This window comes from Pagrus pagrus (genome assembly GCF_965226575.1).
Source record: "Pagrus pagrus genome assembly, chromosome: 3".
NCBI lineage: Eukaryota > Metazoa > Chordata > Actinopteri > Spariformes > Sparidae > Pagrus > Pagrus pagrus.
This window is the reverse complement of record NC_140187.1, coordinates 20,395,609-20,410,920: the sequence shown is the minus strand read 5'-3', so window position 1 is coordinate 20,410,920 and position 15,312 is coordinate 20,395,609. Positions and strand designations below refer to the sequence as shown.

General features: G+C 41.2%; 1 protein-coding gene across 3 annotated transcripts in view; it reads right to left on the bottom strand.

Annotated features, from left to right (window-relative positions):
• LOC311253550 (RNA-binding motif, single-stranded-interacting protein 2-like) overlaps window positions 1-9,841 on the bottom strand; it is a 31,992-nt gene extending 22,151 nt beyond the window's left edge. For 2 of the 3 annotated variants that reach the window (XM_084347594.1, XM_084347595.1), the window contains exon 1: window positions 9,725-9,841. In XM_084347594.1, coding sequence (XP_084203720.1) covers window positions 9,725-9,796 — 72 coding nt within the window. In that variant the 5' untranslated portion in view covers window positions 9,797-9,841. The remainder of the gene's footprint in view (window positions 1-9,724) is intronic. The other variant, XM_084347596.1, reaches the window with a different exon arrangement.
• Between the last annotated feature and the right edge of the window lie 5,471 nt (window positions 9,842-15,312).

Genomic DNA, 15,312 nt, shown 5'->3' with positions numbered 1-15,312 from the left:
GGACCACCAGCAACATCGACCAATCCCGCTAATTAGGCACCATCCATAAGGCACGGAGCCCCTCTCAGACAGCCCCTCTGACCTCTGTTTTGCCAGCAGCGCGGCAGCCGCTTCAACAACAGGCTCAGTTCTCTAAAGATAATCCTGTCTTCCTCTGCCGCTGAGGAAACCTGAAAAGTTTGCTTCATGTTGGGCGAGATGGGGACTTGACCTGCTCAAAGTAAAACAAAGAAAAGAGGCGGGTGTGTTCTTTCTTTTCATCTCGTTCATTCCAGGGATATTTACACAGTCCACGAGTCAAAAGGCGTAAGAGGCAGGAAGTACACACACAGGCCTGGAATTCAAGACATTTCCAGTTACGCTCATGGTCATGTTTAGCAAAATTTAAGTGTTATTATTTTTTATTTAATATTATAAGTATGTATATTATATTAGGTATTTTGTCTTTATTTGCTAAAAATCAAATCGGCTATCTTTAACGATTAGGCTACTTGGACGACATCAAGTTCACGTTGTTGTTCTTGCTTGAAATGAGAAAAATCCAGATGGAAATTTTGTAGCCTTAAAAAAATCTTCATCTTTACGACAGTGTCAGTTACCTATAACAAGTTTCTTCAAGACAGTGTTTGTTGCACAGCTGCATTATATTATAAATGTTTCTTTTACTATGTAAATACCCTGTGTGAGACTAAATAACAAACAAAACACCATTTGTTTTTAAAAAACGTTCGTTCTTTTATCATTATCCGAGCCATTCAAAAACAAACAAATGCAGCACGAGCCTGAACGTACAGTCGAGGTTTATTCATCCCGTTACGGTGTAGTTCATGATGAATACCTTTTTTGGTTGCTGCTCATTTGTGAATGAAAGAAACCGACAGCAGAGACGTATAATCTCATTCACAGTCTTAAACAGAGTGCCAAGTCCCAAATCAAGCTCCAGACCGCAAATCATTGCAACAAAACCCCTTAAATCACCAGTCTGCAACTACAACAACACACACGCACATACACAGGTAATGTGTGCACCGACATAGCATGCTAGATTGTAAAACTCTTAAAGAGCTGCATGAGATCTTTAATTATTTTTTACCCTTACTATGGAAACTTTAACACTACTTCTCATTTCTTAGAAATTGCAGAAGAAATGCTCAGATATTTACATAACACTCACTCTCACATAAAATTGTAGGTGCCTTCATTACACTGTACGAGTACAAAACGACTTTCAGCTTTTAAGCTTTAGATTCAAATTCTATATGGTTCAGTTTGTGCTCGCTCTGTCCACTGTCCAGTTATCACAGATTACAATTAGTAACCTACTGCCAAAGAAGTGGGTCGCAGCAGGATATAAAATACTAATATAAATCATCACAAACTGAACTCATCAAATTTCAAGGCTAATTCAGCATTATTTGACACTTGATCTGCATGTTTGCTAAAGAAGATTTTTACTGAAACACCACTTTCTGCCATTTTCTTTTTTAGATTAGTTGATCAGCAGATGCTGAAACAGCAACAAGAGCTTAGAAGTAAATAAATCATGTATCCAATCATACATTGCTAGAACCTCTGGGAAAATGGTGGACCCAAGGTGATGTCTTCAAGTTGTGTGTTTGGTCTGAACAACAGTCCAAAACCCAAAGAGATTCAAGTTACAGTGGCATAAAGATAGTCAACGAAACAGTGGCTCTGATAAATGCTCTGGACAATTTTTTGAAGTAATAAAACCTGAGCAGTTCCATTAATTGTATGTTCTAATGACAGTTAATTAAGGACTTTCTAATCTTGATAAATAGTACAAGCATTACAGTCAGGTTTTTCCTACCACTGATGTGACCCTCAGGGCAACTGAAACCTGATCCTCAGAAAGTTATAAATGGGTTTTTGATGAGACTTCAGGACAACACACACAAAGCTCCCAACAGAAACAGTTTCACGCTTCAATTCTAAATGTATTAAATGAAATCACTGCTAATCAATCTGGGCTGTCTGAGCAGTCTTGCACAATTCTGACGACTTGTGAAACTCGGGTAGAAACACCTTCTGTGTGGCATTTGTCCTCCTTTGCTGAACAGCTCCAAATTCATAACAAAAGGCTCAAAAATATCTCAGGGTATTTTTGGAACCAAACTAAAGATGAAAATCGAGAACATCCTATAAATAAAACCATTTCCTCCACCTTGATGTAAACTTACATCGATAGTCTGAAGCGGGCAGGAAGTGTCTCTCTCAAATACTGCGTGTTGTTGACGGACTTTCATCTCTCAAAACATCAAAAATTTGATTTGATGTTGAGATTAAAATAATCAGAAGACCACTTTACACACTGGCTATCGTATCTCTTTGCTTCCATGCAGATGTCCAGCGCTCTTTTTAGTGTCCCTCCGCCGCTGTTTTTATCTCTGTCTCTGCCTGTGGGGCTTCTCCAGTCGACCCCAGTTTGACCCACAGAATTCCACGGATTTCCTGGCTGTTGGGGGTCCGCCCGCCTTGCCGTGACTTTCCTGCCTGCCTGATCCCCACCAGAGCGCCTGTCTTCTCCTCAGGCAGGAAAGAGACATGACTGTCTGACCGACTTACATGCTAACACACAGATTTATAGCCTGGCTGAATGAGGACGTAGCTTCCAGCTTGTATAGAGTTACGCTGCTGAGATGCCGCTTTGCACCAGCTCCACTTCAGGACCAACGAGGAGGATATTTGATTCCAAATTATTTCCTGTTTGCCAACGTGAAGCTGCAACGATAAGTCAATTTATCGATTACAGAATTAAAAAGAAAAGAAAATTAAATGCCAATTATTTTGTTATTGATTAATCGTTTTAGTAAACATTTGATGGTTCTAGCTTCTGAAATGTGAAGATTTGTTGCAATTGTTGGTCATTTATGATAGTAAACTAAGAGTCTTTGGGTTGTGGACTATTGGTTGGACAAAAGAAGCAACTTGAAGACATAATTTTGGTCATTTTTCACATTTCATTGATAGACTACGCAATTAATCAATTCATTGTTACAATAATCTGCAGATTAAGTTGCCATACGATACCAAACAAATTCTCTGTCTCACCAACAAGGCCACACAGAGAAAGTGAAAGTAACCTTGATGAGAACATCAGATATCTATGGAAAAATGTAAATTAGTCTTTATATATCAGCCGAGGGTTAGGTGAGGACTGTGTCTCGTAAAGCGGTAGCCGCAGTATTGTGGCATGCAGGAAATCCTCTGTGTCTGCTCCTGATCTTATCACACGGCCATTTGAACGAAGAGCTCTGCATTCCAACCAGGTGACAGCGACATCAAACTCACGTCCAGACTCGTACCTGAACCCTCCTTCCTCTCTGTCTCAAACCCTCCTCCTTCCTCTGTCTACTCATACGCCCCTATTAATCTCCAAACCGTCTCCCTCTTAATGTCGTCGATCACAGCTTGACGCAAACGCGCATGCATGCACGGCTTTCAAGCCGGGTCAGGTGGCTGGAGCTGGGGGAGCTTGGAAACGGATACCTGCAAACACTGGCCCTCAGCTCAGCCAGAGATCTAACAAAATGTGAGGCACACCGAGTGTCTGGCATCACTGCAGCACTTGGCGTCGTATTTCTGACAGCTGTGCTTTCTCCAAGGACTCTGTCTCCCACTCTACCTGTTCACCTTGGCTGCTTCATGCGCTTGGCACTGAGGTTGGGGAGCAATCCAAAACATCTGACACATTAAACAAAGAGATAGATAAACATATACCTGGCGCAGGGCCAGAAGGACAAAGGTGGCTGTACAGGAGAGTTCAGTGAGGATAGACTCACTGCAGCAGAACACACAAAAGTAACCCAGTTCACAGCAATAACTTGTGAATGTAATGTGCTGTCGAGTTGTTTAAAATGTGCATTTAAAAGCAAATTTGACATGATTCAGTGTTTTCCAGCATAAAATAAAATAATATTTCTGAGTTTGTATTATAACCTCATTAATGTTGTGAATATTAAAATGCTGAGTTTGAATTTCTGCTCCCAAACGACGTGGCGCCCCTCTGAAATACATACATATTGTATGCGTTTGGATTGATTCTCTACCTCCCAGACATTGGTTTAGTTTCAGTTCATGTCAGTATGAAAATGCACTTGCACAGGCTTGAATCGAGTTCGACAGACCTTTGCCTCAGTAATAAATCACATTGAACACTTAGTTTTTCTGGTCAGAGTTACACAGTTGCTGCGGGGTAAAACAGACACAATGAGGAGTTGTTTGGAAAAATCCCCTCGCTGATGCAATTGAAGGCCACTTGAGCCTGGCATCTGACATGACTGATGACTTCTGAGATGAGACGGTGGCTCACTAAAATTACATATTTATGGAAACATATATCAGTAATAGTGTATTTAAACAACATGGTCATACAAAAAAGGAAAACAAGGGGATATATAGTGCCAGTTATTGTGCCACCACTCATTTAAATTCACTTAATTTCCCTATGATGATATTGATTATAACTGTTACACCACAAATAAAGATAAAGATAAAACAGAAACTAAGAAGGGACCACTGTTTGGTGAAATTGAAATTGTATTAGAGATTTACGGCAGGGACATCATGGTGGTGCATAACAGTGACATCACATGTGGGTGACTGCTGATTAGCAATAACTCCACATCTGCATTCACTGTCACTGCATTATTTGTGTGATCCTGACAGGTTTCCACACATTCACGCACAGGTCAACAATGTTTCGGCTAAAATTATCTTCACAACTGAGAGTCTAAGTTATTTTTCTTTCTCACACATAAAAGGATTTATCAATAAATGCAATGTCATTGCTGTTCGCTTGTGCTGTTAAAATGCTCTTACCTCCGGTGTTCAGAGGAGAGTGAGAAATGACTGCATGCTCCAAACAAACCCTTGTGATTGGACATTTAATCGAGTAGTATTTGATTATTCAAAGCAGGCAAACTAAACACAAATTGTCCATGTTGTACCCAATCACATTTTACAAACTGTGGAAGTCAACTGTTATAGTTATTGAATGAATCCATTATTTTATGTAGTCATGATCTGGGGTAATCTGAAAATACTCAGGTTTTTATCTATTATTCACTTTTAAGGGAGCTTTTCATTGTAACATACTGTATATCATAACATACAGCTATTATATACTTTATATAAATAATCTGTAATAAACACAACATATAATTATTGTAATAAATATTTCTGGATTGTTGTTGTTGTTGTTGTTGTTGTTGTTGTTTTGTTGGCCAGTTGCAAACCAAAAACCAAATGAAGGTTAATAAGCCACATGATGAAACTGCTTTACCAACCAGACTGTTGTTGAATGCGCCTGTTGATTCAAAGATCAAAGTGTGTGTGGCATTTTTTTTTTTCGACTCTATGTCACAGGGCCAAAATCTTTCTTTGCTGAATGTCTTTTTTGTTTGTATGTGTGAGCTTTTTAACAAACGTCTGTTGTTTGGAAAAAAGGTTTGAAATTTGTCGCACAGTTATTTGAAAAATTGTACAATGGTTCTATATCAAAGGACAAAATAATAGAATATATGCTTATACCTTACATTTATCAAGTATAATTCAAAAGGTAAGAAATGGGCCTTTCCATGTTGTCATTTTATATTCTTTCATTGAATTTAAGGAAAATGTGCTCAATTGTGATATTTAACCTTGTAACATTGACCTGTTTTCACCTGTGTCCATTTGTTTGTTTGTTTGTTTGTTTGTTGGTTGGTTTCTCAGCAGGATTACACAAAAACTACTGAACTGATTTCCATGAAACTTGGATGGAGGATGGGTCTCGGCCCAGAATAGACCACATTCAATTTTCTTGCGGCTCTGGATGAAGGGATGGATCCAGGACTTTTCTCTCTCTTTCTTAAACATTGCGAGAATTTTTTTTGACATTTCAGTAAATTTCTCAGGGAATAATACATGGATGTTGATGAAAAAAATCAATCGTATTTAGGTGTCTGGTATCTTTGAGTGAGTACAATTTGATGTGGATCCTAGATCTGGTGAGTTTAAATTATGTTTAAAGACAATGGATTAGTCTTGATTGGATTGACGTGACTGTTGGGTCACGGTGGAGGTATGCACTCTACTGAGTGCCATTCTGGTCTGGATGTGAAATTCCCTTTATTGGTGTATGAGGTTTTGGTCAAAACATTCAGCCCTAACACGAGACAAGAATTAGGAAACAGTGTTGACAGTAAACTCGAGGAAAGTGAAAGTGTGAAATCACTCATCTAGAGAAGCATGGGAGACTTCACATGTGCTATTCTGCCGTGTCTGACTCTCCTTTTTAATGAACTCTGGCAATATGATGCTCTGCTTGATGTTTTTCTTACATTTCTTTGCATATCTACTTGTGTTTTCATCCAACAGAGCACCCAGATCCTTAAATCACAAAAGTAAGTTGACATCTGTTGAAAAGGACTCCCGCCAAGAAGAGAACAAAAATCTGATTGACAAGAACCAAAACAAGCCGTTCGATGAGGCACTGAGAGAGGTCGCTTGATACCTTAAGGAGGCGACAAGCCGCCTCCTGTTATTTTTCCATCCAGGAAGCTTTACACGGAAACCGACCAAATTTGATTTGAGGACATTAATTCTATTTATTTGAGGGAGGAAATGAGGTGCTGAGTCAGGGGAGGAGCAGCTGGCTTAAAGCACAACAGAAACCAAACACCTCCGAGACGTCAGGCTCGCTGATCACCGCACGACACACAAAGAACGCTTTTCTCACCCCTCTGCGTGTTTATTTTGCGATTAGACATTTATTTTGTGTACTCGTGCATCTCAGGTATGGCAGGAGAGATAAAAAGAATGAGGAGGAGGTGCAGGTGGGAAGAGGGAATGTCGGGAATCACAACACAGGAACGTGACATCGCCGTGAACTTTTGCTCCACTGAATAAAGAAGGTTGGAGGACAAGACTTCACTGTCTTTTACATCCTTTATTTGATACCTTTTTAATTGTATGATGCTCCATTTTTATGTAGTAGATGTTCCAAATTCATATAGTCAAGTCAAAGGGCTTTACAGTATTTACTGCACCCTCTTTTCCCTGAATATATTGTAGTTTTTAGTTTTTTAAATCAAAGTTCTGCTACTGTGACACGTGACTCCCCTGCGCTCTGCCGGGCATCAATAAAGTTTATCTTACTTAATAATAACCGTTCAACTATATCAGTTCATCATTCCTTTTTTTTTTTTTTTAATCAGTCTGTTCAGATGACAAATTATCAAACTCAAAAAATCACAGTTTATAGTTCTTGTGGAGTGCTACTGCATATGTTAAAAAAAAAAAAAGAAAAGTAGTATTAAGGTAGTATAAAGCCTTTTGTGGCTCCGAAGGAAGCTGCATGTAATTTGATAAATTATCCCCAGTGATGTCACTCAGTGGCTAAGTTGCATTGTGGGTAATGTGAAAATTGCGTGTGACAAAAGACGATATCTCTGGTTCTGCTGTATTGATTCTGATCATCGGTTTAAACCGTCCATAATGAGTCCAACAGTGTTAAAGAAGTGCAATGCCGGACCCGTGGACTGCTTTTCAAAACCTGGCGCCTACATGACCCACAGTGACGAATGATGACAGTCAAACGAGTCCTTTTGCGGGAGGTTGTGATGCATCCATTGTTTTACAGACGCTTGTTTCACATTGTTAGCTGTGATGATGTAATTACACAGTCTGGCCACTATGAAAACTTCAAGCAAGCTTCAAAGACTGGCGCTCCTCCTGGGGGCCTCCTGCTTTGGACAGAGCAAGGCTAACTTCTTCTGACTATCTCAATGCTAAGCTAAAATTAGCCAGCTGCTGGCTGTGGCTTCATATCCAGCGTACAGTACCGATAGTTTCATCAATCTTCTCATCTAACTTTTTCTTTAATTTGCTCAACTTCTGAAAAGTCTGTAACCCAGGCCTCATTCATGACGTAAACGACAATTACCATCTTTATTTATTTTTCTGACCATTACTTTCTGGATTATTTGGCGGTAATCAACTAAAACAAAAACACGCGTCACAATTCCCACATGGCTTGCCTGGCAATCAGCCCAAAGCACAAAGATGTATTCTCATATGCCAAACAACTAATCCTTACATTTCAGAGGCTCCATCTAGCAAAGACTGGGCATAATGATGCTGTTTTACGAATCTTATCAAAAAGTATAGAATCACTGCGTCTTCATCAAACAGTTAATGGCCACTTTCTCCACATGATATTATACATTTATTATCCATCAGGTCAGAGATGACAGGGACCAAATTAAAACCACGAGTGCTGACACACACAAGTCTTCTGTCCTGGTCGCTCATCCAGTGAACTTCCTTTAAAAAAAAGTGACATTCAACATTTTCTATTGGTCCCTGGTGAGCTGACAAAAGGTTTGTGTTGATAGTTCAGGAAGCAACTGTTCGTCTAACAGTCTCCTTATCGCAACAACACGAGGTCCAACCTACTAATACACGTATATTCAGTACAGATGCAATGTGAGGACAGTAAAATAAACTGCAAATTGGGTGAGTGTGAGTGTGAGTGTAAAACAAACAATCCCCTGCTGTTTTCCTCAGGCAGACACTGGTGTTGACATCAGATGTGGGAGGATGAGCAGCCAGGCGGTGCCCGAGATCGCAGAAAGACAATATGTCAATATACATTTTCACAATGCCGTTTAGAGATCAGGAGCGCAGAGCAGCCCTGCAGGAGGACGGACAGGAGGAGCTGCTGTGCAATCACAACCCTAATATCTCCATGTATAATGAAACAGCCTTTTACCATCACTTCAGCCATTATGGCCCGCAGAGAGATGACACATGATACATGCAATAAAAAAAAAAAAGGAAACAGAAGGCAGCTCATCAGTGACCTTTATGATTTAGCTTTAAGGCAGTTTTCTAATTTGGATATTCAATGTGTTTCCTGAGGCTTTAACATCTTTGTTCTGCGCGAGTCTCCATCTCTCACATGTTGGGTAAGAAAGGTGACAATGTCAACCACGAGAGCGCGATTCATAATTCTGGGAATGTAGTCATCATGGTCTGGTGGGATTTGTCGAGGGGTGGGGCATATTCCGCTTTCAGATGGGAAACGAGGAAAAGAAAAAAGAAAAAAAAAAAGAAAGAAAAAAAAAAAAAACTTTGCAAACTTAGGCGGCAGCGGAGACAACGGCGAGCTGATTTTAGCAGCAGATAGGAGAGTCTGACGGAGGAGCGGGATTCATTTTGTTCCATGTTTCCCTGAGCGCTGCCTCTCTCACCCTACCCCCACTTCCACAAACACATCCAAGCTATCCCGACACGGCACGGCGCGGCACGGCACGGCAGCCCCGCTACTGCCCGCAAAAGTTGCTCTTCCACCATCGACTTCTCCAAACGAGTGAGCAGAGCCGTATCGACATCCTCGCGGCGCTGCTACACACGCACAAATACTACGAAATAAAAAAAAAAGCAGCAGGCGGACAACATGACAGGACCGAGCGGCAGTAAAATCTCCCACCTACTCACACACACACACACACGCACGCACACACACGGCGGACCCGGCTGCTCCATTAAGCCGCGTTTCCACTCCACCAAGTCTCAACTTAAATTCAGTACGTTACGCTTTTCAAGGACACTGCAGCTCACTGTCACAAGCCTCCGCTTTCTGGTCGCGACTGACGCGGGCGTGCTGCCCTGCAGGGCGAACAAGAGGGCGAGAAGGAGAGAAAATCCCGAAAGCCTTTACCTTTTTGCTGTTTCTGTTGTTATAGCCGTTGTATGGGTTGATTCCTGCCCTTGGCGGTACGGAGAGCAGCATTTTTCTCGGCGCTATGTCCGGAGCGGCGAGCTCAGCCCAGGCTGCCAGCTGACGTCAGCAGCTGGGGAAGTGAGAGCCTGGAGTCCCGCTGCTTGACTGCGAGTGGTGCTGCTGCTGCGGCAGGACAGGGGCCCCCACCGCTGGCCCCCGGGCCACTTCAGGGGGCCCTCACACGGCTCCAGGGGGGGTCCACGGGAGAAGAGGAGGGGAGGGGGGGGGATTAGGTCGACTTCATTCACCGCCCACTGTTATTTCTCCCACCGGGGAGGGGGGGCGACTGTGTGGAAGAATAAGGAGGAAAGGAGCTTCTGAACACTGTGACTCTGAGGACAAAACCCCTGTAAAAATCAGGTTATGGTGAACCATGTTTTTTTTTTTTTTTTTTTTGGTCTGGGGTGGGGCGGTCTTAACTCACTCCTTGACCTCACTTAACTTCAAAATCAGATCAAATCAGTTTTATTTATGTAGCCCAAAATCACAGTCACATTGCCTCAGTGGGCTTTTTTACCATCTGTACAGTGAAACAACATCCTCTGTCTTTAGACCCTTGATTTAAGTGAGGAAAAACTTGCCATGTTGAGAGAAAAAAACCTTTTAACAGGGGGAAAAAAAAACAAAACCTCAGGAATAGCCACAGAGGAGGGATCCCTCTCCCAGGACGAGCAGACGTGCAATAGATATCGCATGTACAGAACAGAAAGTTTACAAGTTGCACTGACAGCATATCTGAGACCAATTGTAATATATGTAAAGAGTGTGGATCCAGGAGACGACTGAGCAGGCCGAGGCATCGCCAAGCGGTGCCCGAGCCAACTTCACCAGAGCTAGGCGTTGTCTCCTTTTAATGCCATCTTAAAGGATAAGTTCGTCCAAATATAAAAACTGTGAGTCATGATCTACTCACCTTCATGCCGATGGGAAGTCAGGTGAATTTTTTGTAGTCCACGACACATTTTTGAAGCTTCACAACAAAACAGAGTTGGAGCATTCTCCTAAATTTTTGCTGTAGCTGCTCAGCTAAAAGAAGAGCTCCATCGTGTCTTTTCACATGAATTTAGCATCTCAGGGCTCCCAAAGACTTGGATTATCTAGACGAGCTGTATGGAGCCATTTCATCTTTTTATTTTTCTTGAATTGTTTTTAAACAAGTCCACATCTACTTAAGTTGTTTAGGAGAATGCTGCAACACCATTTTGCTGCAAAGCTCCAGAAATGTTTTGCGGACTATGACTTGACCCGACTCTCCATCGACGTGAGGCATTGATGATGATGGAATTTTAAATTTTGGGTGAACTTATCCTTTAACACAGCAAAAAAACATAAAATCTTAACGAGTATATTTATGTAATTGGTAGTCAAAGTCTAGTCTATTAAAGTAGCGTTTCAATGAGATATTAAAACACTTTTCACTTTTTCCAATTGGCAGTTTTATTTTCCTTTTTACAAGCAGGCAACTTTGTGGCATTTTCTTCAGTGAAGAAATCCTCATTAGTTTTATTTGCAAGCGAGCTTCACAGCAAAAACCCTAAACCACATCCAATACATGTATATGATAAGATATGATTTTGGGCTGTAGCTATATTTACTATAAACTATCATATACATATTGTAATTCTTTACAGGGAAAGCTTATTCAGAAATTGAATTTTTTCTTAGAACAACAAACCCAGGAGTTAGTGGACATCTTTTTAAGTATAATAAACCAGCTGAGCTTGAGGAGGATCCCATAAAAAATTCACAGTAATAAAAAAATCTGACGGTGAACTGATTCCTGAAGGTTTAAGACAACATTTAAAACTACAAATTTACAATTGCGTGTCATTTAACATGTTTTTCTAAGTCCTCCTCTTCAGTACTGTTGAATCAGAGCAGGTCTATGGTGCTAAAATGCTGATGACAGCATTCAGACACATCATCTGCGATAAAGTCAGAGTATAAAAACACCACATTTCAACCCAACCAGATCTATGTTTACCCTCTTTGTTGTTGCCGTTGTCCTCATCTTTGCTTGTGTAACCTTCCCCTCTGTGTTTGTTTGTATTGATTACTAAGCACTCTTTAAACCTTGTTGTAGAAATGTGCTCTACAAATAATATCCTGGTCTGAGCGGGGAATTGTGGGGAAGCGTGTGTGATTACAATTCACCTTATAAATCCATATTAATAAAAGTTCAGACAGTTCATTTAATTAAAGCTGCTCTTTATTGCATATGGAGCACTTCCAAATACAAAGATGACATCACAGATCTCTGCTTTCTATTTTGACCTGTTCATGTTGTACCGTTTTATCTGTGCCATAAAACAAGATTTACGAACATTCTCCCTCATAATGCTTTAAATTCCCCTTTAATTGAATCTAATTTTGCCATGGAGCTCGCTCTTGACTGCCAATATCTACATCACAAAGTTAGCGTATAGAATCTGCTTGTCAGCGTCCTGTAGCTGAAACTCCAAGAATCTGTTGCGTGAGTGATGCCAGATATGATCCAAATATGATGCTATCCATCATGAGACTCTTCCATCATGAGAATCTCAGATTTCATGTTCAGAGATATCCAAGATATCCAACTGAAGCTGGAGTTCATGTCATCCCAGATACTATAGAAATAAGGTCATTTTTGGACCACATACATGACAATAAATAAGATGTATCAGGTGTCTTTGTGTAATGTACGTCCTAATGAAGTATATTGAGTCCATATGTGACCTGATGTGCTGCATTTTAACAAACTGGTCCTTATTCTCCAGAAAATCTCTGAGATATCTGTTCATAACATTTCTGGATTCTGCCCCTTTTCGAGAAAATTGCTGCAAAGAAAGATATCACACATAACGTCTCTAAAATGAATGTCAATGAGAGAGCACCTTTATAATTGAAAAGATGAGATTAGTGTCCCAGACTTACTCAACCTTTACAATCTTCACACTGGCTCAGAGAGGAAAAATAGCATCATTATGTCATCATTAAGGTTCTCCCTAACCATGACCACTTCTTCTTCTGTCATTACTATAGCAAGCAGCAAAAACACATCGAGCTCAATATTTGGTGTTCAGAGAGAGGTCTTTAAGTATTCAGCCATTTCGGTCATGTGTGGAGAAAGCATTTTGGAGATTAGGTCAACTTCTTGTCTGCGTCATGACGGCCAACCATGTGACGGGCCAACTGGCCTGCAGATGACACAGCTGGTTAACATCTGTGATGTCTGTAATCACAGCCTATATTTTCAGTTTCTGTCTGTTGAAAAGCTAAATGCTCTTCAATTATATAGTTGTTACCAGTGTTGTAAGAAGTCATATTTCGGCAAAAGTAAATATATTGTATTAAAATATTACTTTGGTAAAAGTGAGAGTCACCCTTAAAGGATAACTACCGTTTTTTACAACCTGGACCTTATTTCTGGCAAAACATATGGTCATTTACTCACCCAGATAACTTTGGTGTCATTCGGCATCGTTCGGACGAAATTAGATCCAGTGTAGCGGCGATATATCCATATAATGGGAGTAACGGGGCATCGACACACAGCCTCTATATAACACATTATCTGCCACGAAACTAGTTCATTTCATCAATATTTTGTTATGAAATGCTAGCGCTATTAGCCTCTGAGTCCGGGCTCGTCTATTGTCAACATCCGGGGTCTGTAGGCTGATCTACTACCTCTGACCTGGAAGATGTCGTCTCTGAGCTGCGCGCGCACCCGCGACAGCGCGCCTTGTTTACCTGTAGCTGCTACTGCTAGTTTGACCCCGGATGTTGATAACGGACGAGCCCGGACTCAGAGGCTAATAGCGCTAGCATTTCATAACAAAATATTAGTGAAATTAACTAGTTTCGTGGCTGTGTGTCGCTGCCCCGTCTCTCCCATTATATGGATATATCGCCGCTACACTGGATCTAATTTCGTCCGAACGACGCCGAATGACACCAAAGTTATCTGGGTGAGTAAATGACCATATCTTTTGCTAGAAAAAAGGTCCAGGTTGTAAAAAACGGTACTTATCCTTTAAGAATAGTACTTGAGTGAAAGTCAAGGTAAAGTATCTGATACTGAATGTACTTAAGTATCAAAACTACATGCAAAAGTTAATGTGCTAACCAGCTTGGCCATAGCCAGTTCGTACCTCAAGAGGTAATAATAAACAACAACAACACTTCCCTGGTACTCTGAGCTCCAAGTCCAGGCAGAGTCAGCTAATACGACTGCTGGCTGCCTGGTTAGCTTACTAGCTAATAGCAGCTACAGTTACCAGCAGTTACCGGTCTGTCTGGTGATATTCTGCCCCCTATTTGTTTGGAGCATGAATTTGATGGGTGGCCAATCTTACATACTGCACCTTTAATGTAAATAAACGTCTGTTGCTTGGATTTGGTGTCCAATTTTCTCTGAGATTTTGCCTCATCCTACCTAATGCAGTTGAGTAGCCACTACTAAAAAGTCAAACATATAATTTGGTTTGGGTCTTACGCTCCTACAATCCAACTTGCCGCTTTCCTTCCATTCAAGACATTATTTCCTTCATTAGCTGGATGTGAATAATTATGCAGCGCAACACTGATGCAAGCAGTCTCATGCAAGATACATAAAATCGGACCGAGTGAAAACACTTTGGGTTTAGGGTTTAGTCAAAGGGAAACCATCAGCAAAGCACAGCCTGTTACACAGATAAAGTCTTGTAAATGGTCTAAAATAAACATCTGCATGATCCAGTGATGTCGACTGGTCATGGTGTAATGCAGCAGGACCGCTGCATCTGGTGCCCACACTGACGCTGCCCTGCAGTTTCCTCTGAAGGTCACAGACGAAGGCTGTTAAATAGCAGACACACACACACACACACACACACACACACACACACACACACACACACGCACGGTACTAAACCTAAACATTTGCCAGCAGAGTGTGAATGAGCGGTGTCCTGAAGCTACCTCTCACATCTTATCCACGCTTGCCTGGTCGGGGACTCTGGCTTCTTATCTTCTTCTGCTATATTTAAATGCCTTTTCACTTTCTCCTGTTGCCAGTGATTGGCTGGGAGATGAGTCCCAACACAGATGGCAGCTGAAACCTGATGCCTGAAATGCAGTGGCATTCAAAATAATCACCACTGGTTACACTACAAAGCAATGGGTATTAAATACACCATGAAGCACTTCTGCTACTCTATATATCTGGGGGTAACTGGAATTATGCAACCTGCAAGTCATATACTCCACTTATATGTGGCATGGACTGCTCGAAATGTAATTACCTCAGCCAAGGAGGTTATGTTTACGCCCCTGTACATTGGTTGGTTGGTTTGTCAGCAGGATAACAAAAAAACTACTAAACAGATTTCCTTGGAAACTTGGACGGAGGGTGGGTCTCCACCCAGAATAGACCTCATTAACTATTGGTGCGGATCTGGATAAAGGGACGGGTCCAGGAATTTTTTCTCACTTTCTTCAAAGGTGACCTATGTAATTTTGGGGAAAACATTGTAATCAGAAGAGAAGGATCTTCAGTGACTGAT